Source organism: Archocentrus centrarchus, chromosome 11 (assembly GCF_007364275.1).
Source record: "Archocentrus centrarchus isolate MPI-CPG fArcCen1 chromosome 11, fArcCen1, whole genome shotgun sequence".
Classification (NCBI taxonomy): Eukaryota; Metazoa; Chordata; class Actinopteri; order Cichliformes; family Cichlidae; genus Archocentrus; species Archocentrus centrarchus.
This window is the reverse complement of record NC_044356.1, coordinates 4,677,157-4,702,569: the sequence shown is the minus strand read 5'-3', so window position 1 is coordinate 4,702,569 and position 25,413 is coordinate 4,677,157. Positions and strand designations below refer to the sequence as shown.

At 43.9% G+C, this 25,413-nt stretch overlaps 1 protein-coding gene across 2 annotated transcripts in view; it reads right to left on the bottom strand.

The window, feature by feature from the left end:
- Window positions 1-2,856: 2,856 nt before the first annotated feature.
- Window positions 2,857-25,413, bottom strand: part of LOC115788719 (protein shisa-7-like) — a 33,594-nt gene continuing 11,037 nt past the window's right edge. Inside the window, exons 5-8 of one of the 2 annotated variants that reach the window (XM_030741861.1) lie at window positions 24,189-24,257; window positions 20,140-20,367; window positions 12,516-12,897; window positions 2,857-9,195 (exon numbers count right to left, since the gene is read on the bottom strand). In XM_030741861.1, coding sequence (XP_030597721.1) covers window positions 8,760-9,195; window positions 12,516-12,897; window positions 20,140-20,367; window positions 24,189-24,257 — 1,115 coding nt within the window. In that variant the 3' untranslated portion in view covers window positions 2,857-8,759. The remainder of the gene's footprint in view (window positions 9,196-12,515; window positions 12,898-20,139; window positions 20,368-24,188; window positions 24,258-25,413) is intronic. The other variant, XM_030741862.1, reaches the window with a different exon arrangement.

Genomic DNA, 25,413 nt, shown 5'->3' with positions numbered 1-25,413 from the left:
TTTGATTTGGAAAGTTGTGGAAGGAAGTCAAACGGTCTGAAACATTTAGGAAACTTTCCTGACATTTCCTATCAACTCTGTATCTATAAAAGGGGTAACTGATGGTAAATATAGGACTAAGGTATGTTTATCAACACTTTGTTTTTGTCATCTGTTTGCCATTTTATTTGTTTTTGGTGAAACTGATGGAAAATGTTGCCATTTAAAATATTCTCTATGTAAATAGGTGTAAAAAGTTACAGCCTACACCTTCTTGGTCAGTTTTTTTTTCAGTTACATGTATAAGAACAGTGAGACACTGGTGAAGTGTGTGGGAGAGTGACAGATGGTTCAAGGTGGGGGTGGGATTACATCAGGGATCTGCTCTGAGCCCCTTCATGTTTGCAGCAGTGATGGACAGGTTGACAGGTGAGGTCAGGCAGGAGTCCCCATAGACTATGATGTTCACAGATGACACTGTGATCTCTAGTGAGAGCAGAGAGCAGGTGGAGGAGAGCCTGAAGGGGTGGAGGTATGCTCTGGAGAGAAGAGGAATGAAAGTCAGTACAAGTGAGACAGAATCCATGTGTGTGAATAAGAGGGAGACAGGTGGAAAGGTGAAGCTGCAAGGAGCAGAGGGAGTGAAGGTGGATGAGTTTAAATACCATCCAAAGCAATGGACAGTGCAGAAGAGAGTGCAGGCAGGGTGGAGTGGGTGGAGAAGAGTGCAGGGGTGACAGAAGGAGAGCAGCGAGAGTGAAATTGAAGGTTTACGGGATGGCAGGGAGACCTGCTGTGATGATGGTTTGGAGACAAAAAGACAGGAGGCTGAGCTGAAGATGCTCAGATCTTCACTGGGAGGGAGCAGGAGGGACAGGATTAGAGATGAGGACATCAGAGGGACAGCTCAGGATCAGCAGGTTGGAGACAAAGTTAGAGAAGCAAGGCTGAGATGGTTTGGACATGTGCAGAGGAGGGAGGGTGGATATACTGGAGAAAGGAGGATGAAGATGGAGCTGCAGGCAGGAGGAGAGGAAGACCTCAGAGGAGGTTCATGGATGTAGTGGAGGAGGACATGCAGAGGGTTGGTGTGACAGAGACTGTATTTTTGACTTTGACTATGATGTCAGAGTCCTTACCTTCAGCCCTGTGCATCAGTCTGCCATTACTGTGCTTGAGGTGGTGGTTATCCAGCATCAACTTGAGCAAATAATAAGCTGATGCATACATTGTAATCCCCCCCCCCAATTTGGGATTGTTTATCAGCCACAGGCTGAGACTGAGTCTGCCATGAGCTCCTCAGTATACCAACGTATTCAGCTAAAGCTTGAAGGAAGTGGTTCATGCAACAGTACAACAATCCCAAGCACTGCAGCAGGTGGAAAAGAGAAGAATGAAGGCGTGGCAGCGGCCCAGTCAGAGTCCATAAATGAACTGAAGCAGCGCTGTAAAGAAGAGTGGGCCAAAACCCCTCCACAACAATGTGACAGACTCACAAAGTGATGGAGAAAATCATCACTTCGAGTCACTGCTGCTAACGGTGGTTCTATAAGCTCTTGAATTGTGGGGTGTACATCGTTTTTCAGAGGATGCAGAGAGTCCTGTACAGATCAAGTTTATTCATATATTTAGTCTGTTTATTGATTAATAAATGATTTGTTAATGAAAGTATTATTGTATGGTTTTAATTCTTAAAGAAATGCTTTATTAGTCTTTCTGTCTCTCTTGCGGTCCTCCATAATACTCTAACCTCCGGTTACACCAAAGCGACTCAGCAGGCAGCAAGATGCTCAGCTCCACCATATTTTTCATCACGTTTGTCCACAGGGACGATGCGCTGAAGCATTGTCCAACTTCATATTCATAGTCTGTGCTCTGACTCATGGGTCGGTCATTTCAAACTGTCCATCCAAACCTCATTTCAATTCTGTCAGTGTAAACATCTCATATATAAATGATTTAAAGGTACAGTACACAGTGGCCTCGAGATGCAGGGTTGGAGACCGCAGCCAAATAAAAATCCTCCTTTCCACCTGTGGCAGTCTGCAGATCCAGTGTTTGCTTCACTTTAGACACAAAGCACACTGTGGAGGAGGATCCTGTAAATATGTAGACATATTAGGACTCATTGTAAGCATCATAAATGTGATTTTGATATTTTCAGGTGATTAAACACCAATAAACACAGAATCGTATATGGTGGAGCTTTAATAAAGGTTGGATCAGATGATTTAAGAGTTTAGTGTGATGTGTCCAGACTCATATGTAGAACTGCTTACTCCAATGTTGTTTCTCCGTTTCACAGTTATAAGCTATATTCAGACTGCTAAATTATGACTTTATTAGAGCTCCTTGATTTAAGTAACTTGTTTTGCCCAGCTACATATCCCACGTGGTGCTTTTCTGATGTTATCATAGTGACTCACCCTATATGTGAAAAATATGTGATGTCAAGTTGATTTGGTTGTAGTTTTGAACAGCACTCAAACAGGTTTGTTTCTTTAACCATGAACATTTCATGTCAGTATCTCACATACATATAAAGTTATGAAGGATCAAAAATGCTGGAAAAATATGGAGAAAAATTCAATCCAACCAGATTTACTCCGAGAGCCTGAAAATATACGTAGTACAGAGTTAAAAGTTTATTAATGCTGCTAAACGTGTAGTAACAAAAAAAAGTGTGCGTGCGTGTGTGTGTGTGTGTGTGTGTGTGTGTGTGTGTGTGTGGGCGGGGGGTTATCAACATTTAATATATAAAAATATTCTAAACATAAAAAATGTGCTCTAAATATGAAAAATCACAAAACACCAAAAACAAAGTTTAGTGGTATTTTCTTTTATTGTTATTATCAATTAAACAGTATGATTTCTACAAACGCAAGAATTGATCACCAATAACAAAAGGGTTGCACATCTGTGAGACCTTTGTCTGGATATTCTTGGAAATAGACATATAAGGGGATGTAATAAATAAATGTATTATACAATTTGAGGTATGCAGAGTAGCTTTGAGAATACAAATTGCCCATGCCTCCCAATACCCCCCCCCCCAGTGGTTAAAACACACACACACACACACACACACACACACACACACACACACACACACACACACACACACACAGGAGAGCACTGAACATGGATTACAACATCTGTATCAGACTTTTGAAAGTATGATGAGAAATGAGCGAAACATTAAAAATACGGCTGAATTCACACGTCATAAACACCCTCCACTCTTTCTCATGCTGTTTGAGCTTTTTCCAGCCAAAGTCAGGTCACTTTACATTCTCCTCCACTTCAGCAACAACTGCCCTCAATAGAAAAACATTTAAATGCAATCAGCCCCCTCCTCTTTAGCCCGTACTGTAGCTTTGGAAAGCTGCGTGTTTATAACTTCTGTGCCTTTAAAATTCTCTTGAAATAAGCTTGTATGAGAAAGCTTCTTTTAAAAAAGGATCAGTTTTTGCAGACGCATATTAAAGGTACTTTTTGTAATTAACCCTGGCACAATTTGATTATTACTACCACCACCAGGGGGCAGCATTTTACAATGGGGTGTTTTTAAGAGTTTAACTTCCGATGTTTCTTTTTAACTACCACCATTTTCTCAAAGGCCACTACCCAACAGTCTGTGACCTCTAACAGTGTAAAAGATGGACACAGCTTCAGGTCTGAAAGGTAACATCAATGCAGAAAGGCCTTACACCTGCATTTTTTTTAATGGCCAGCATGGGGCGATACCTGTGGTCGGAAAAAAGACTTCCTGTCTTATCGCAGTCTACAGGAAAACGGCCCAGTGCCCTGAGCTCTGTAAACACTTTCCTGATCAGTTTATGGTCTCAATCTCTCACTGAAGAAAACAGTGATTCTATTTTGTAAATTTTGGTCCTTCTAAGCGTCAGAAAGGAGGATTATCTGGGATGTATTTGTGAGTCACAGGCGGTTAGCTAATGAGTGCAGTTTCACAGTCAGCTCTGCGCCTCACTCGTCACATCATAAAACACGGAGATAGTGATGCAGAAAATACTTGTCTCGAGGCTTCGGAGCAGGACTTCAAAAATCAGGTGGTGACATCACAGTGTCCCTCTTTAAATAAACTGCAGATGTGTATGACAGCAAAAACAGCCTCTTAGATGGACTGATGTTGACATTATTTCCACGTACGACAAAGATTTAGCCAGACCATCACTTACAAAGAAAGAAATATTAATCTGGTTATCTGTTTTTTTACTACAACATTTGATTTATGAGTAATTTGGTTACTGAATGGTTGTGGGCACTCCATGTACATAGATTAGTATTACTGGATGCCCATTTTGTTTAAAAACATGACACATTTTAAGGATTTAGTATTTTTTTTCTCAATCAAGAATGTTTTATTGAAATTAGTTCTAATCAATAATGTAAAACAAATCTGGGAGAAAAACTCTCCAGCTGATGTTGAAGGACATCGAGCCAGTGGTGAACTTATGTCTCCAAACCTGGCACAGCTTTTCACTTTTTATTTTTCTACCAAGACTAGATGTCAAGAAAAGGCAGTTGAAATGTTTGCTGCTCTTAAATTACATAACTCAGTGCTCCACCTTGTGGTACAAACTGGTATTGCACAAAAGTACAGCCTGGCCCTATTTCAACTTCATTCGGTATCAGTTAAACACAAACAGCACAGGTTTTAGATATAAAGTCACAATGTTGGTTCTTCATATTTTTTTTTTTTGACAGCTTTGGTTAATTTTGGAAAGTTTGAAACTATTCTGAAGCACAATAATTTACAAAAAGTACCTTTAAATTAAAATTCCAGTGACACAAACTCTTATTTAAACACCAAAACTTGACACAATAAAAGCCTTCAATAATTTACATGTTCAAATGTCTAAAAAGTTCTCAGAGCTCCACAAGAAAAGCGGACTGATTAATGTCTTTAAAAAAAATAAATGAATAAACAAAATGATGGCAGGCCTTTAAATTTCATTACATGTTGATATGAACAACATGACTCGAGTGCTGAAGACATGACCTGAGTTTGGGCCAAAAAAAAAAAGAAGTTCAGCATTCCTAAGGAGGGTAAGAAGACAGAGAGTTACACGCACGGGCACACAAACTAAAACAGACGCATGTACATTTACACACATACACGCCGTGACATCATAAGTCAGCACTATGACATCACCAACACTGGCTTCTGACACCGTCATGCGTTTCGTCTTTTCTCTTGGATTGCATCGGCTCTTTTTTGTTCTCGTGAATACAAAGGGTTTTTCTTCTTCTTTTCTTTTAAATTCACTAGAAAGATTTTAATACTGAAAATCCAGGATTATACATTAAAACTCACAGAGATTAAAAAAATAAATACATGTTTAAGTAGAAGAGAAAGAAAGAGAGCTCATGATAATAGCGTTCATAGTGTCATCAAGGGAGAATTTCTACAGAAACCATTAACACGTGAGCACATGTATTAAAACACTAAAAATGGCTGGCAGGTAGCATCACACAGTAATCAATCATGTCTGTCTTTATCGAAATACAACTCGAGAGGGGAAGGCCTCTCTGAAAATCCGGCCAGCGTGGCCAGAAGGTCCATCTCACAGCCAGAAAACAAAAAAAAAGAAAGAATTGTACAAAATATGACATCATTATGGTCAACACTTCTCCCACCACTTTGTAAAATGGTTGTGTGTCTTTACATGGTACACAAAAGTTATTTTGCTTCGCACAATTTCCTTGCATTTCATTTTTTCTCTCTACACAAGAAGAATAAAAATTAAAAAATCTGTGAAAATATGCATGAGCATGCCTCCCGACGCACAGGAACAAATGAAAATGAGAAGCAGAGACTGTACAGAGCACAGACACACAAAGATAATTTGTTTTAGCCCTTGGTGTGAAGTGTCCATTGTCCCCCCCCCCGCCTTGAACCCATCTGCCACCCTTCCCTTCATACGAGGCGAGCAGCTGAACTTGCAGGAAAACGTGTGGCGCCGTGCACGTACAGGAGGGTCGGTTTAATACCACTCGGCGGCAGAAACAAAACCCTCGGCCTCTCTACAAGCTTGCAATGAAAAGTTTTGAACAGTTCAGGGTTTCCGCCAGAAAGCCTGTTGACCCCAGCTGCAATTTAACGCTGCACCATCAATCAATCAATCACCTATAACAGTAACATAAGAACCCTGTTTTCTAGGTCCAAACGTGTCCTGATGAGGTGGGTGAGGTGCTCATGTTTGAAGCGTGCTGCAGTCATAGACACATAAAAGACTGACACAGCTTCCTGATCCTGTTCAGATCTATGGAGATCTTCACGGAGCTGCACGTCTTTTGTCACTCAAAACACCAAAACGGTGATCATCTTCACATTCCTCTGGAGGCTTCATAACGAGACTTCACAAACCATTGGGTGACATCACAGTAGCTACATCCATCTTTTATATCATCTATGGCTGCAGTGTTTTAGACACGAGACCCCAAAAACTTTAAGTTAGCTTTTACAACTTTTTACTTGCACCATTCACGTGTAACATGCCTTTAATAACCATGTAGGGGGAGACGATAATCACAGGATTACCAATAATCCTGTGATAATAGCATTAACAGTGTTATTAAAATGTAATTTTTGGCTTTTAAAAATTGTACTCCCTTAATCACCGGAATCCCAAATCACTTCAAATCGATGTTTTCCAACAAAGTGGCTTCTTCTTCTTCTTCTTCTTCTCCAAAGCCTAGGGTTAGGGTAGGGTAGCTGGCCTAGCGGTGTTCCTGACACCAAACGTTTCAGTCACTGTTGGGCCGACTAAGATCTCAGCGGGGATGTTAAGCTTAGGATCAGGACATTTTCAGTTTTTTATAATCTTGTGTTATGGATGGAGCCATTCTCTTTTTTACTGTCGTCCTCCTGCCAGTGATGGCATTTGTCTCTGTTCATCAGAAACATGGACTCTAATTAAGAACAATTTAACCTTCAACCTTCGTCTTCCCTGTGCTAATCTGGCTATATTAGAGTAACTATAGCACTGTAGCTAGACACCAGGCATGTGCCAACTAACCCAAGTTCACGCGACACGATCAGCTAACGTCCTGCTAACTTCAGCTTGTTTTTCATGAATGCTGGGATGTTAAACTTCGCTGTAACAGATGGGAGAACAGCCACACTGATCATTTTTCTGGAGCTTGGAATTTGTCCCGTTTTTAACTCTCAGTGGTGCCTCACAAATGCCCAGTGATGCAGATAGATGCATCTCTGGAGACAAAAGAGTTTAGTGCCCTATACCACCAACAGAGCTCCACATTATTTAAAGTTGTTCACCTATGGCAGAGACTCATGCAGCCTGCTGTCATTTGTAAAAGGTGGGCATAAGTCCACCAAAGCTAATGTTTTACCTTCAAGTTAAACAATGCTCTTTATTTGTTTTTCATACTTCTGCATTGTTCTTTGAGCTGTCTGAGCTGCTACATGGGTTATGGTAATATGGGTAATAAGATACATTAGCTAACTTAACAGTTGTAGCTGTTATAAAAAGGCCCAGCAGGTTCTGGGGTTGTGGTCCGCTGGCGGAAACCCTGCGGTTGTTGAAGGATGTTTGGTCAGTCAGGGTTCGAATTAAAATGCATGAGATTGGTTCAGTTCAAAACTTTCTTAGCCTACAAATTACACAATGTTTCATAGATGATATACACCCACTAGATTTCACTGTACAAGAGCATAGTTAGCTAAAATCATACTGCAAAGTGGACTTTAAAGCCCGGTCACACCAGAAACACGGGAGAACATCTGGATTCAGAAAAGTTTTGGAACAGCAGCTCCTCAGCCTTGTTTCTTTTTATCGTTCCCTTCATCATAAACTGGCACTTGGTTGTTGGGAGTTTCTTGATTGTGGCATGCTGGTGTGACTGGGCCTTTATGGCAGCCGTTTGAGTTGCTTCTCGTCTCTGAATGGCTCATTTTACTTATTTGTGTTTAGCTTGAGTGACTCGAGCTATAAAGCAATCAAATGACTGCTGCATTGTTTCAGCAGTTTCACTTTGATGGTCCAATCACAACTAGAGAAAGAAATAACAGGCTGATCACGTGACCAGTCTTTAGGTTACAAAGTGGCTGCCTAAAGGATAAATATGTTTTCAACTAAGTATACACAAAATCCTACAGGGCTCAGTTATGCTAATATTAGTATTATTACTATTAGTAGTAGTAGTATTAGGTTAATTTCATACAAAAGCAACTTGTTTGGTTTTAAATATTTGTATAAATACATAGACAAGCAAACGGGTCTGCCTCTGCCTCGGCGCTCTGACATCCACGGCCGATTCACAGACGGATCTCTGTCGAAGCGCTCGAGGACTCAGAGCACAGAGCAACAAAACTCAAGGACAATTCAACAAATCTGACTCAGCGGATATCCTTCAATAAAAGTCACAGCGAATACCCAGCAGCCTTTAACTGCTTCTTCTTTTTTTCTTCTTCTTTTCTGCTCTTTACTCGGGCATTTGTCTTCCCTTTACAAAGAATAGCTGAAATTTCTCTTTTTCAATACACAAGTGACAAAGAGAGAATCAATTGGCTTTACTCACTATGGGATTAATGTTGTCATCCACCACTTTTTATTTAATGAAGGGGGGCTGTGTGTAGCTGAGAGCAGCCCTGTGAGGCAGCCAGCTGATATCAAACCACTTCTTTGCCTTTTCCTGCTCATCGTCACACTAAACGCCTCGCGGCTTCCCTCTCTTCATTCTGTCTGCAGCTTCTTTTCATCTTCACCTCTCTTCCATCGCTATCCCTCTTCCTCTTACACTGTCACCTCATTCTTACTCCCAGTCCGCAGTCCCTGCCCTCCTCCTCCCCCGGGGATGAAGTGCAGTTGTTCAATCGTGTTCTGCCTCTTGCTGGCAAAAGCCATGCGTCGGGCATTGGGGTGGCCTCCGCCCGTCCCGCCGTGGGAGTCCCAGCCACCGTGCATGCCCATGCCAGACATGGCTGTGGAACTGCGGTCGTGCTCGTGGCCTGATGTGGGGTGAGAGTTCATCTTGATCATGTGGTGGCGGTCCATGGACGGTGTGACACAAATGTTCTGCTGCGACTGGGCCTTCTGGTGGTGGCTGAGCCGGCCCATGGTGGGAACCATCCCGGTTCCTCCTCCTCGCTCACTTGCTCCTGGCAGCAGACCCATCGCCATCAGCCGATCCTCCAGACGGTCAGGGGAGACCAGGAGCCGCTCGTGGGACCTAGAAACCAGACTTGGTTACTGTCACTGCCAGAAAAGTATCTAAAAATATCTTCATCAGATGTGCCTGCATATCATTTTTTTAATCATACATCTTTACACTTGGGGTGGAATCACAAATCAATTTTACTGGAAGCTTTGTGCTCGTGATTTGCTTTAAATGCAGAAAGTTCGTGTTGTCATATTTGCAGTCATGTTCATGCTACCTCAGACAACCCAACAATACCACAGCCTAAATATTTGTTGTAGATAACACATTTTAATCATCAAGTCAGGTAAACCTCTGTGATACTGATGTGGTCAGTAAGTATCAGAGGGGGTGTTCATCAGTTTCAGCTGCTTTGGTGTTCATGAATTAACAGCAGGTGCACTAGAGGGGCAACAGTGAGACAACCCCCAAACAGGAATGGTGTTACAGGTGGAGGACACTCAGGTTTTTCCCTCCTCATCTTTTCTGACTGGTTTTCACTAGTTCTGCATTTGGTTAGGGTCAGAGTCACTGCTGGTAGCATGAGGTCATACCTGGACCCTACAGAGGCTGCACAGGTAGTCCAACTCCTCCAGGATGGCACATCAATACATGCCATTGGCAGAAGGTTTGCTGTGTCTCCCAGCACAGTCTCAGAGCATGGAGGAGACTCCAGGAGACAGGCAGGTACTCTAGGAGAGCTGGACAGGGCCGGAGAAGGTCCATCAGCAGGACTGGGATGGTAAATGGACTAGTTCTTATATAGCTGAGCACTCAAAGCGCTTATACAACATGTTTACATTTACCCCATTCATACAAGCACTTCCATGATTAACTAAGCTAAGTGCTTTTATTATCGAACATTCGCTTGCGTCGGAGAGCAACTTGGGGTTAAGCGTCTTGCCCAAGGATACACTGGCATGCAGCCTGGAGTAGCCAGGAATCGAACCGCTGACCTTCTGATCAGTAGGTGACCTGCTCTTCCTCCTGAGCTACAGCCAAGGATCTGCTCCTTTGTGCAGGAGGAACAGGAAGAACACTACACAGCTTCAAAATGACCTCCAGCAGCCACTGGTGTGAATGTCTCTGAAAACAATCAGAGACAGACTTCATGAGGGTGGCCTGAGGGCCCGACGTCCTCTAGTGGGCCCTGTGCTCACTGCCCGGCACCGTGGAGCCCACCTGGCATTTACCATAGAATACCAGAATTGGCAGGTCCACCACTGGAGCCCTGTGCATTTCATGAGAGCAGGTTCACCCTGACCACATGTAACAGACCTGAAAGGGTCTGGAGAAGCCGTGGAGAACATTATGCTGCCTGTAACATCGTTCAGCATGACTGGTTTTGGTGGCTGGTCAGTGATGGTCTGGGAGGCATATCCATGGAGGGACACACAGACCTCTACAGGCTAGGCAACAGCACGCTGACTGCCATCAGGTATCAGGATGAAATCCTTGGACCCACTGTCAGACCCTACGCTGGTGCAGTGGGTCCTGGGTTCCTGGTGCACAACAGTGTCCAGCCTCATGTGGCCAGAATATGCAGGCAGTTCCTGGAGGATAAAGGAATTGATACCATTGACTGGCCCCCACACTGACCTAAATCCAATAGAACACCTCTGGGAAATGATGGTTCAGTCCATCCGACACCATCAGGTTGCTCCTCAGACTGTCCAGGAGTTCAGCGATGCCCTGGTCCAGATCTGAGAGGAGATCCTCCAGGACACCACCCCTGTGTGTCTGCTTGTGTGCATGCCCCAATGTTGTCAGGCATGCATACAAACACATGGGGGGCCATACAAGCTGCTGAGTAGCATTTAGAGTTGGTGCAATGAAATTTTGGCAGCATGAACTACCCTGCATCATTTTTCACTTTGATTTTTGGGGAGTCTTTGAATTCAGCCTCTGCAGGCTGATACTTTTCATTTCCATTAAATAATGTGACATCCTTTAATTCCTAACACATTACCCCGTCCATATAAATATTAGCATGATTGTGTTTTCAAAGTGTTCCTTTCATTTTTTGAGCAGCGTATATACAGTGTCAATGTATTTTTTTCCTATGTCAGATAATTTTAAAATAATATCTGATGTTATTGTTTATACTTTCCTGGGTATCGAGTTTAGTATTATGTACTGTTTCAGCTACATGTTTTTATTCTTGGACTCTGATAGAGTAGCTTTGCATGGTTCACAATAATTCTTATTTATTCTATAATGACTTCCTCCTTTCTCTTACACAGCTTCTCCTGATTGGGTGCCCTTCATAAAAAGAAGATTTGACTAGTGGGTGGGCGGAGCTTCTCTGAAAGTATCAGGGATACCTGTTCTCACCGACATCACACAGATCTAAAGAGCTGTGCTTCATTCAGAAGACTGACACCAGCACAAATGTTAAAATGAGCATCTTAGTATGCAGAAATAAACATGTTTACAGCGAGCAACAAACACACATTTTCCGCTTCATAACAAACATGTCTGTAATTGATCCACTTGGGTAGTTATGAGGCTTAAAGTGGTGCAGCTGGTAAATAATGCACCTGTGTGCGACAGGTGTGTGGTGGTCCTCACTGTGACTGATCTGAGTCGCTGACCTGTGTTTGTGCTGTTGGTTTGGAGCATTTTAAATGTGTGGTATTACCTGTCCAAGACGCTGCTGCTCCAGCTTCGGTGAGTACAATTCTACTATTTTATTAGTATGTTAATTACCATTGATTGGCAGATATCTGTGTCTGCTTCGTCTCTTCGATGCAACTCGTTAACCTTGGCTCATATTTTTACCCTTTCATCCAAATATAGTCACTTCTGGGTCCAGAAAATTAACACGATGGCCAAAACGCTAAAGTTAGGATTCTAAATGTAGGTGACTAAAATAAAAGCATGAGGTTACAGTGTCTGCGTCCCTCTATTATACCATCCTTATTATCGATGTTTAATTATCGAGGGTGAAACAGACACTAAAACAACAGCCGTGTAAGGATGAATGAGCTCAAACTTGGAAGTTGTTAGGAATAACTTTATGGGTATAATATGGGACCTTTGTCTAAATATACCGAACAGAGTTTCTGTTGCATAAATTTCACAGCGTGGACCCTCACCTGTCAGACTCGTGAAACTTTAATGACACGGTCTCACTCTTGACACTGATTAAATATCACACTCTGATTCCCTTTGTTCTTATGTTTTCTTAATGGGATTTGACTCGTCTCACCTCCATCTTCTCATGTCATCTCATATCTTTATGATCCCTGCTTTTCTCTCATCTTCCTCGTCTCTGATCTGACTCCTTTGTCTTTAGTATTTCATCTGTTTGTCCTATTTGATCACACCTCACCTCTTATGTCTGCTCTCACCTGCGGAGTGTCTGTGATGTAGAGCTCCTGCTGGTGCTCATCATGGCTTTGTAGTACTGGTGTTGCTGGTTCTTGGACAAACGGGACAGCGTGTTGCCTTCGCCGAGTGCCAGCAGCTGGTCCTGGGAGCGGACGCGTCGCGGCGGCCTGTCGAAGCTGGAGCTGGTGTAATGTGTCTGGGAAGGCAGCGGGTACGGGTTCGGAGTGGAGGACGGGATGTGGAGGTGAGGCCGGGAGCCGTGGAGGGGTAGCGTGCCTCTGGATCCCGACATGTAGTCTCCTCCCCAGGGCAGGTGGTGCTGAGAGGAGTGGAAGGAGGGTGGAGCGTTGTTGGACCGGCGTTTGGAGCTGTAGTAGCTGGAGTACTCATCGAGTTCTTTCTCTGGTTCAGAAAAACAAAGACAGAATTGTGTAATATGTAAAAAGCTATTTCATTTGTTGATGATTAATAGAGTGTTCAGTTCGTAGAAGAGGCTGAGTCCTGTAGCCGCTCTCAGGTGAGCCTCTGGAGTCAGCATAAAGATGAAACTCTCAGAGTCAGGAAACAGACTGAGACATACCAGACCTCACACTGCTCCACATGCTGTCTGTGCTTCATCATCACGAAGGAGGTGCAAGCGAGTGATTTTTAATTTACAAAATGAAATTCATGTTGTATTAATTAAGGTAGAGACCGTGAACTCATCAGGAAAGGGTCTGCTGAGGTCAGCGATCAGGGGAGCAGACTTTTATACGCCCCTCGCTACTCTCAAGAGAAACTGCAGCTTTAATCCACTTTTGCAGCTTCGCTTTCCAGGAAGCTGCATCCGCCGACACCGCTGACACCGTTACTGTCATACACAGAAAAAAGCATCAAAAAGCTGCAAAAACTTCTACCATGCTAGTCTTTCTGTTGGGACATCAAGTTCATCACCCACTGCAAAGACATATGAACAGAGAGAAGACAGTAAAGGACACCATCTATGTCCACGTGGAACGGCCTTCATTGAACAGGTGATGGTGGCCTACATAACCAGCTACCTGAAACCCAGCATTCCCAGGTATATATAATACCCACTCTCACTTTGGCTCATGTGAGCTGTTAATGACTCACAGGATGGCAGGGTGGGGGTGACGACTCCATCAGGTCTGAGTGAGTGATGGAAAATGTGGCCGCTTGAACTCAGAGGGTGCGTTTGGTTATGACACAAGGAGATCGAGGCATATGTATATGTGCACGACACAGTGCACCTGAACCCCGTTTTCTATCCTGACCCAAAGGGATGCCCTGCAGCATGTGGGTCAGTCTAACCTCACTATGCAAAGTCCTTATGAGGCAAGTCTCAGCAGCCAAATCCAGACAGTTTCAGTAACTGGGACAAAAAAACCTCTCATATGTATAGAATTCACATCAAAAATTAGTGTGGTGTGGTATCTAAAAATATGGTTTAGTACTGTTCAAGTACACAGACTCTTTACAGCCGACTCAATTCAAGCTAATTCTTAGCAAGCTAAGATAAAGTTTTTAAAAAAGTGCATTTGCACGAATCTTTACTAAAATAATGAGACGTGCGATGTGCCAGCGCACAGACTAAACTGCTAGGAACACCTAGAGTGGGCATGTGTCAGTACAGCAGCTGGTTAACTGGCTCTTTGGCATCTATTCTCCCAAAGATTTCTACTCAGGATTCTCTGAGGGTCTCCTTAAACAATGTTATAATGTCTGACTGCACACATGTGACAATGGTGCAAGCAACCGTGCTGTGAATTCATGATGAGCGAGTGGGCGTCACTTTAAAGACCACAGTGGGAAAAAAGTATGGAAGACCTGGGTGCATGCTCGTGAAGGTCATGCACCGTGGTGAAGAGCTCCTACAAAATAAAACTACTACATGGACCTTGTGAGACTGTGAGAACGAATCTCACCCCAAGAGAAAACATGAAGAGTGGAGCAATAAACAAGGGAGAAAAATGCAAATAAAGAAAGAAAAGATAACCTCATGGAGGGTTTCATGAACTGAAACGACTCAAAAGAGACAGAGGAGGTGAAAAAGGCAGAAGTGAGAATGACATGTTGTCAGAGGAGGACAAGAAGCAAAGACAGAAGGCACAAATGGATAATGCAAAAGGAGAGATATGCTGTATATTGCATGAGGCATAAAAGAATAAAGGTAGAAGAGAAGCTCGAGGCCAAAGACAGGAAGGACGTGAGGTGAAAATCGACTTTAAAGGCGGTGAAATATGATAAATGATGTGAAAACAAAGAAGTGGAGGAACAATGTAAAGAGGGAAGAACGCAGTGAAGGAGAAAGAAACAGTCACTTTCACTAACAGTGAGAAGCAGAGCTTCTGTGCATAGCCTTTAATCTTCAAAGCATTTCCATGGAAGCAGCTCCCCAAGAGCCAATTTAAAGCTGACCTTTAACCAGCCACCTCTCTGCCTCCTCACCCCCCTTCCTCTCCTTTCCTCTCCCTCTCCTGCCCTCCTTCTCTTTGTCTTCACCGTTCTCCGTGCTGTTCTTTTCCTTTTTTTACCTTTTGCCTGCTCGAGCTTTTTCTCTCTGCTTCTCTTTCCCCTCTCTGTCCTCACTCTCTCTGTTTACTCCCCTCCAATAAGGCCAAATTATCTCAAGGTTTCTCCCTGGCGGCCCTCCTTAGACAAAGAAACCTTTATCAGTGTCCTTTCTGCAGCGCCGTCTGGGGAACGGCATTAAAGGGACCAGGTTTCACGGAAAGGCTGTATTCCCTCTTCATGTGTCACAATGACAACGTTTTATTCTCTGTCTGAAGGAGTGTTTAACCAAAGCTGACATTCGGGCTGGTTTCCTTTGAAAAAGCAGGAATCTAATAATCAGAGAAGCAGAAGTGGAAGAGTGTGGTTAACACAGGTTTTACATTCCTCTGTGGAAGCCATCGGTCCCTGGGAAATAAAATCATCCAGCCTCACGTTTAAAGTGCTCGCTGCCATCACTTCAAGTCTGCAGAGGTGTTTTAAATGTGTGTGTGTGTGTGGGGGGGGGCTTTAGTCAGTGCTGTAATCCACCTCAGAGCACAGATAGAGCAGCATGACATTGACAGCTTCATATCTTTAATGCCACTCAGAATGAAATTTAAGAGCAACCTGAAACCAAACCTGACAAAAGAGGGGCGGAGCTGACCGAGGACGGGGGACACCGCACTCTCACACGACCGATGCGGTGTCTCCTGATTCGTCCTCCTGTTTGACTACAAGGAGGAAGCATTTACCAGGTCACAGGTGAAAAAAGGAATTCTTCTCAAAACCAGAGGATTCGCCCCCTGCTGGCTATTAGAAAGAGAGCAGAATGAAGGCACTGTAGCACTGGGTTCACTTTAGGCCCTGAAGCTTATTTTTTATGAGGGGGGGTTGAATAGTCTGAAAAATGAGTTTCTACCTCCTTTTCATTTTGCTTGGTCTCAGTGGAGGTGAAGGAAAGGCGTAAAGGAGAGTTAGGAACACAGAACCTGGTTCCTACCATGTGTTTCAGCAGGTGAACCAACATGTCGGTGATTTTAATGGTTGAAAAACGAGAGCCTTTAAATGAAATCCTTCTCATTTTCTCACTGGAATGATGATCCAGTGTAACCCCTTCAATGACCAAAGATTTCCTCCACCCATCACTTTTTCCAAATTAATTCACAATAATCCTAAAGGCTGCAAGACAACAGCACGCATTACTAACACAATTTGATGAATTCACATAGCTCATAATCTGGATTTAGAGAGTTTATATAAGTCTACTTTGGTCACAGAAGCCACAAACCTGGAGAAAAGCTGTTGAAAATTCAAGACACATCAGCAGGTTATGGCAGGAAATGAAGAACTATGATATTTCTATGATCTTTGTCAGCTGACAAAACTTTGTCAGTTGTTAATGGTTTACATGAATAGCCAGCTGCTATGAATTATGGGATGGAAATATCTTCAGTCCTTTTGTGAAGGATGCTCCAGAGTATCCTCTGTTAAATGAGGTAATAAAGGAAGCACCGAGGCTCCTTTCCTCAGTGTCTGGAGACTCGGACCTGCTTCTCTCAGTGAGGAAGAAAAGCAGCGTCCTGTCTTTCCTGCGCTTAGTTTTACTTCCTTCTGTAATTATCTCCTTCATCAGTTCCACCTCTGTGGCCTCAGTCACACCTGTTTCCAGTTAGCTAAGCTGTGTGTACGTATGCAACCTGTGGAGCTGTTTCTGTTTGCCGTTGTAGGCAAGCTTCCCAGCATTACTTGTGTGCTGTCCCAGTGTTCCTCTGTTTGTTTTCCTCATGTGGGAATGGGCCTGAGGCCCAACAATGAGACCCCCACCAATCACAGAAATCCCTCAGAGCAGAACCCGGCTCGGGGGGGGCAGCCATCCACCATGACTGGTTACAACGTGAACAAAAGGACAAAACACAAAATCGTTTCACTGTTGGTTCTGTTATCTGCATAAACTCAAACCTCTGTAGGTCTTCTGCAGCCCTGCACATGTTCTCATACATCATCTGTCAGTGAAGGAGCACACAGAGAAAACAGAACCACCTAAAAAACTCTAGTCTGTCATTCAGTCGTAGGTTAAGTGTGCAAAGTGCTACAATTCTCTCTCTTTTTCATTATCTGCAGGTGATTTTAATTCCTGAGGAAAATGCAGTGTTCATTCATGCTGCAGGAGCATAACTGCCTGCAATAGAGATCCATTTACTCAGCCATGTGAGACAGCGCAACGATATGAGAGAGGGACAGACAACAAAGACGAAAAAACACGGTGACCAAACAGAAGGAAAAAAAGGAAGTGAATTATGGGACGGCATCTGTTTCTCTCTGGGATTTTTCCCAATTTCCTTAAAAGGCTGCAGGACGCTGACCGAGATGCTCATCCATGAATATACAAACAAATATGAGGGCTGAAGATTTGTGAGTCTGATGTGGGGCGTAATGAGTGGAAGTACTGAAGTGTTTCCTTGTTTTGATTGAATTGAAACAATAAAGAACCTCATCTGGGCTCTGCTTCCACCTCATTAATGCTTCCATGTTCACGAAAAGCCACGCCGCTTACACGCACACACACGTGACCCCCCACGTAGCAACGATCCATCACTCAACCTGCAGCGGCGACTCCCCTCCCCCTGCAGGCTTCAGCACTCACAGGGCGAGAGAGGTAAAGACAGAGAGAGAGAGGCGAGCAGCCACTGCCTCCCCGTCGAAGGCAGCCGGGCCCCTGCAGACCAGCCAGTGCCCCTCCCCCTACCTCCACATCTCTTTCCTTCCCTTCTTCCTTTCTTTCACTGCCTCTCCCATCTCTCTTCTCCATCTGCTCACTCATGCTCACTGCATCTCTATCTTCCTGAGCATCTCATTTTTACCCTTTAATGCTGGATCTTTATTTATCCAGCCAGCCTTCCCTGATTACAAATAATTTATTTGTATTGGGGGGGGAGGAAATACCCCCCCCCCCCCCCCCCCCCCCCAATATCCTTTTCTTCCAATATTTCTTTAATTCTCGCTCATCTCATCATCCATCTCCTTCATCTGACTCCATCTTCTCGCCTTTCTAAATTCTCAGCCTTTCATTTGGCTCTTTAACAGTTTACACCTTCAGAAGACAGTGAGACGATTATTTCTCACATATCTTAGAGGCCATGCGTGGTTCCATCCTTTAGGTCCACTGCTCAATCAGCAGCATGCTGCTGATTAACCCGGCTGCAAAAAGACAGTGTAATACAGGGCTGATGTCCCCAGCTGGAAACATCAGCACAGCCACAGGGTTCAACATAACCAACGACCTGAGGGCGTTACCTGTTTCTATCAGCCCTCAGTAGCCAATAGCTTCTTCATGCAGTCAGTAAGTTCACATTAAAGGAAGCTCATAAGGCTACAGAGACAAAGTGAAGCTGTCAACATGGAAAACACTGTAAGGCAGCGCTGATGGTGCAGTAAGGCCTTTTCACTCACATTCATGACTAAAAATCACTGCAAGGAGCCAGTGTATCAGGATTCAGCCCATTAACAAATAACCAAAACACAGGAAACTAAAATACATGTAACAAAGTGCAGCTTCACAGGAAGCTGCCAACACCTCCTTCCTCTGCTGCTCAGTCCCTGTACTGTCTCACCTGCATGCCCTGTACCACTTATCCTGGTTTCTGCTAACAAACCCTTTACATATGGCTATTTATAATATAAGCACTGTACATATGATCTAAGAATATCAAATGACTACAGAAACGTGCTCTGGACCTCATCAAACCCACTCCACTCCCACTGATCACCCACAGAAACTCATGATCAATAACGGCACACCGATGGTGTCTGGAAGTGAAAGCCGGAGTGAGTCTGTCACACTGACCGCCTGCTTGTTTAGTTTCCTCCCCTCTTTAAACTGATCACATCTCTCTGAAACTGTCCTGCAGGTGAACAGCAGCCATGATGACCTCTGCAGGGATGAGACCAGTGACTCAGCATTTTACAGGTTCAGATTAGCAGTATAAAATCTAACAATAAATTATGATATATTGTACATTAAGCCAGCCAGCAGTCTATAAAGAAATTAAATTAGCATCTTTCCTTTTCAGGACAGAAAAAATCAGGATATAAAGCAGGATATTAGCCTTGATTAGACACTGTGGATAACAGGTTTCCATTACAGATCCTAAATGTAACAGTTTAGAACCACTTCTGTGTATTTAAATCAAAAACAAGCTAATAATTAAGCTTTTATCCTGGTGGCTCAGGTGGTAACCACGGCTGTCCACTCATCACCGGGGGTATGGGTTCAATTCCTCCTGCAGGAACGAGGCAGCTTCACTCTGCAGCTTCTCCAGGAATCGCACAGTTCTAGTTTACTGGCAACCTGCCCGGCGTGTACAACACCTTTTGTTCAGCGTTAGCTGCGATTATTCGGATAAGCTGCTAAGAAAATGGATGTATGGAGTTTACACTGAAAGATGGAGGAGTTTTCCTGTAGGCAGGGTCAAAGGAAAGATGCTAGAAAGTGAGTAAAAGTGTAGGATCCAAAGTTTTGGGAGTTCATGATCGGGTTAAGAGCGCACACATCATGACAGACAGATGCAGATAATGTGTTTGTTTATGTGCAGACTGAAGCTGTGAGTATTAAATTTGATCTCTGTGTTGCCTGGTTTTGTAAGGCTGCAGATTTTCTTGTGCAGCCACTAAAATGGGAAACAGGTTCTTATACAGCACTTTTCTACTCGAGCACTCTATAAACACACCTCATTCACCCAGCCACACAAACACTTTTTTCTGCACATAAGTGCTTTCTATCTGACATTCTCACACATTCACACTCCAATGGAGGCATCAGTATCTTGCCCAAGGATACTTTAGCATGCAGACTAGAGCAGCCAGGGATCGAACCGCTAACTTTGCAATTAGTAGCTGACCTGGTCTGCCCTCTGAGCGACAGCCACCCTGCTCCTCTGCTGCCTGGCTGAACTTTCAAACTGCATTCGCCAAACTCCCCCTGCTACGGACACCTATTTCAAGCCTAAACAATTATGTCATTTTTGTGTGGTTGTGATCCACAAGTGTAACCTACAAAGGCTCAGAGTATAATACAAACTTCCAGGCCTTCCTCGGGTTTCCCTTTTTGTCCCCTGTCCTGCTTTTCTGTCCCTTCGTCACCCAGCGACTCACCCAGCCTCTTCAGCGAGCTGTAGCGGTTGATCTCAGGTTTCATGGTTGCCTCGTAGGACGGTGGCAGCTGGGCCAGGTTGTGGAAGGAGTGCGAGAAAGACGGGTGGCTGCTGTTGTGTCTCATGTTGCCTCCAATGACGCCGCCGCCTCCTGCACCTTTGATGCTACCAGAAATCAGGGTGGGCCCGGAGGAGAGCTGGGGGGTGTTGTTCATGCGGGGTCCACGCTCTGGGGAGAGAGACAGAAAGAGGCAGAGAAGGGAAAGAAGAGGAAGATGAAGAAGTGAGGAGGAGATGGAGGGGAAACAGTTATAGAAGAGGGGCGGAGGTCAGAGAGGGAGGATGAAGGAGGGGTGAGATATGGAGGATAAAAGAAATGATGTGGAGGTGAAGAAGAACAAAGAGAAGAAAATGAAGAAGTGATAGAGCCAGAAGATTATACAAGCTGGTTAACCATCAGTAAACAGGAAGTGTCTCTGAGCTCCATGGCGACCATCTATTTATACGACTCTGTGCTGTTCATCTGAGGCTCAATAACACAAACAGATCAGCCACATGTAAATACACAGAAATACACTGATAGTTTCAGGAGGAATCTACACACACACACGTTCACATTTATGCAAAGAGCAAAAGCAGCACAGCGATCAATACACATAAAAAATGATTTGTCTTATGTAAGGTTTGCGGTATGGGGGAGGGGCAGGGTGTTTTGCAACACATATACTCATATCCATTACATCATAAGGTGTACAAGTACATTCATAGTTTCCAAACAGCAAACAAGCAGCAGTGGGAATGACCCAACATGTAGGTGCACACAGGTGACCTGACATGTGTAGGTTCTGTGCATTCAAAACGGACAGAAGCAGTGGACAAACACGTGCCACCCATTGCTGGATCATTGTTACAGAGGAATCTGAGGAGCTCGACCGCCTGCTAAATGTCAGCAGAGGATGCTGGAAAGGTTAGAAATGTGAGAAAAACTATGAAGCAGCGATTAAAGGTTGCATAACTGTGGCCATTTGCTGCTGCTTCCTGTCTGAGACGCAGATATAATTAATGGTGAGTCTGTTCAGGGCGGTAACAGCTATGAGCTGCGATCTTGTTAAGATAACTGCAGGACATATACTGGTCATTGACCATTGACAGTAATGGGCAATAATGGCCAATGTTGTCTCTGTTAAGTGCCACCCAGGGAACACACGCTACATCGACTTCTGTACCGCTAACTCCATACGCACGCACGCAAACACGCCCACACACACACACACACACACACACACACACACACACACACACACACACACACACACACACACACACACACGGTGGGGTAAAAGCAATGCCAGCTCTGAGCTCTGAGATCATATGGCTTATAGGCAGGAGCTGAGCAGCAGGTTGCAGGCTGTGGAGAACGTAAAAGGTGGAAAGCATCAGATTTCCTACCAGTTGCTCTGCGTTTTTGTGCCAGCATGCTAAATTAGCTTGGTAATTTCCATGAGTGAGAGGTAATTGATTTTTTTTTCTGAACACCTACGATGGCTGACAGAGAGGTTTGGTAATGGTGTCCTGGAAAAATGAACTTTGCTCAGTGCGAGCAGAGTGTGTGACTCAGAGAGCTGAAGTGTTCTGTTCTTGTATCGTATCAGGAGGCTGTTAACTTTATCCAGCACAGGACCAGAGCAGTGATGCAAAGAACAAAAGGTCACCGTCACAATCAAAAGCATCAGGAATAAACTGTCACGATTGAAGTCAAACCACCAAAACTGATGGGACTGACTGAAGATCTGAAATCAAGGCCGCCTCCGTTATCCAGAAGTTTAATTTTACTCACTGAAGCACGCCCGCTTCTTTGGTATTGCGATGCAGCAGTTTCCTGTTCACAGAGTAACCTCAGCCTTAGCTTGAAGCTTCTCAAAGTGTGGCTCACAGGCCAAAAGCGGCCCTTGGTAACTTATTGAGCAGCCCGTGAATGTAACAAAGACATTTCCTTCATCCACTTGATGGAAAACTGTAACGGTGCAGAAACAGACCAGGGAGCAGCCACCTGCCACCTCACTGAGACTATAAACCAGCATCATTCCCAGCATGAGCTATTACTCCAAACCTCAGTGTGTGCATTTTCTAATTAACTATTTTTTATTCCAAACTTGCCCTGTGTTTGATTGGTTAAATCAAACAGCACTGCATAAATAACTGAATTTAGATTAAATACAAAAAATAACACATTAAATATTTACTTTGCAAGGAGAGACAGAAAAGATTTTTTTTTAAAAAACCTTCCATAACATGAAAAAAAAAATGCACATTCAGGTGTTTATTTTCTGAACTTTGTCTTTTTGATGGATGGAGACGGTACCCCTGGGTTTCCAGCGTACACTCAGGTGACACACTCAGGTAGCTTGCAGCCAATCGCAAAGTACACTAGCTAAAATGAGAATCATCCATCCATCCTCTTCTGCTTATCCTGTTCAGGGTCACAGGGGGGCTGGAGCCTATCCCAGCTGTCATAGGACGAAAGGCAGGGTACACCTGTACAGGTCGCCAGCCTGTCGCAGGGCCAACAGAGAGAGACAGACAACCATCCACACTCACATTCACACCTATTTAGAGTGGCCAATTAACCTAACCCCAGTAACTGCATGTCTTTGGACTGTGGGAGGAAACCCACGCAGACACAGGGAGAACATGCAAACTCCACACAGAGAGGGGGGGGGCAAGGTGGAATCAAAAAGAAGTCTGGTTGTGCAGAAGTCTATGGGAGGAGGACACTATCCTGATGAGTCTCAATGATTATTGAAATGTTTACTGTGTAAATTCTGGTCAGCGTTACAGTCAAAAAGAAGAATGAAGCTACATTTTTTTGGGTATGATTGATACATTTATGCACAAGGCAGTCTCTCAGATTGTTAGTAAGAGCCGCAAATGGCTCCATTACAAAACATTTTACTCCTAAAAATATGGATTTTTTTTGCCTATTGATCATATTCTTTGATTTACAGTTATAAAGATAAAACCATATCTGACCACCCCCTTCACTCTAATGCACACAATACAGCTAGTGCATATTTAGACAGATAATGTCTTTTGCATATGCAATAATAGTCTGGGCCTCCTGTGTGCCCTCTGTCTTTCTTTCAGTCCATTCCTGATAGAGAAAACTTTAACGTAAGGGAGCAGCTGGGGAGATTATGTGTTATATGTATTGATTAAAGATTTGCTCCTGCAGTTTAAGGTAAAAATGATGAGGTATTTGTATTTGTTGGTTAATATTTGCCGTCCTCTTGGCTGGTTTTACTCTTTGCTGTTGCCTTCTTGTGTAACTCACTGTGTGAGGGGCACATGTAGGTGTAATGGCTCGGAAAAACTGGCACTGAAACAACTTAAAAAGTTAAATGGAAATCATGCTCTTCTCCATCAACATCATCATATTTCCATGGCAACCTTATCCCGTTTCCTGCCATGTTAGAGGCATAAAATCAGCCTTCACAGATAATTATTTGGCTTGCAGTAGGAGTTCATGTGCTTCCTGGGTGCAGCACAGTGACCTCTGGCGCAGATGAATCACTCGTGCTAGCATTGCTTTTCTGTTTTCTCGGTGTAACGCCTGTGAAAACAGACACAGGTTAAAGCGGTGACCTCCTTCCATGTTTAGTATCACACTTGCACATCGCTGCTGCACAGAGAGACGGGGAAGGACGAACAAACACATCTGGAAGCAGGCTTGTGGGGGTAAGTGAGTGAATAGGGCAGACAGGCTTGCATTAAGCGGAGGGCAGGCCAGACAAGTTTAAGCTCACACTCTTATGAAAGATCTGTCAGTTTCAACAGCACCGTGTGACAGAGAAATCACTCCAACTGTACAGCACACTGTGATTTCCAGCACCAATCTGTGCGCAGCCACAGGGTGGAGTTGACAATGGCACAGCTGTTTTAAGAGCGCAGCACAACAGGCCGTCATACTGACATCAAGACAGACAGACAGTGGTGGTGGTGAGGCCGTGAGTCCGGCTCACAACCAACTGTGCTGCTAACCACGAGGCTTACCGATGGTAGCAGAGTGTTTGGGGCTGGAAGCAGACCCCTGCTGGTTAAAATGGTGGTGCAAGTTCCCAGCTGCAAAGAGAGCAGAGCCGACAAACTGATGGGACAGCCACTCGAGAGACACGGGAGGCATGTCGAGTAAGCATTTGTGTCAGTACAGAGACAGAGAGAGACAGTGGGTGAGACAGGACAGCGAGAGAAGAGAGAGGACAGTACAGAGACAGATCAGGCCCTCCAGGAAGTCGCTGATTTTTGCATCTTTTATTTAAATGACAAACTTTATTACAGTTAACTGTTACGCATTCATGGATGATCTGTTTCAGTGGTGGTGGTTATATTAAATGTGGCCAAAGGTTGAAATAATGAGGTCAGTGTATGCACGTGTCATTCATATGAGTCCAGTTTTTCTACTCTTGGCTTTTTGTGATGGCAGTGAGAGCGACTATCCATAAAAGGTCATCTCAGGTACAGAAACCCCACCCACCTGGTCTAGCCAATCAGAAGAAAGTTTATTTAAAGGTGGAGGAGCTATAAAGGCTGGACCAAGGCCCAGTATAAGATAAATGATTACTCTGACTCATGCAAAGTCACTCTAGTAGAGTCCAAGAATAGAACTCTAGAGTTGGGAACATACACAAAGGGTCCATTTTTAAAGATCCAGCTCCTTAAAGTACAGATTTTTAGGCACTCTCTCTTTTACATGATTGCAAACTGAGCTTGTGGAGTTTCTGTTGAACATAAGAGACTGAAAAGGCCTCACTTTGGCTTTTTATACCTGTTCTGTAGCATTTCAAAAGCGAAATAATTATTCAAGGAGAAATAAATGAGGAGATTTATCAGCAGCAGCTGTGTGGAAACTGCAGAGATGATCCAGTTTCAGCTGCAGTGTAACTGGATTCATATATTCTGGTCAAAAAGACAAATCTCAGGCTTTAGTACTACAAGGTGCTCTTACTATTGTTACCTCATGAAAATCAAGAGCAGCTAAAGAAAAAAATCCACTATGTTTGGCACATTTTTCCGTGGCGAGATTTTGGTGAATTTCCAACCTTATTTGCAGAGTCAGAGAACAATTGAAATCCTGGAGAGGCTGAAAGAAGAGAGCTGCTCTTCTGAGAGATGTGGCAGAGTGACAGAGAAACGTATGTGTGTGTGTGTGTGTGTGTGTGTGTGTGTGTGTGTGTGTGTGTGTGTGTGTGTGTGTGTGTGTGTGTGTGTGTGTGAGTGT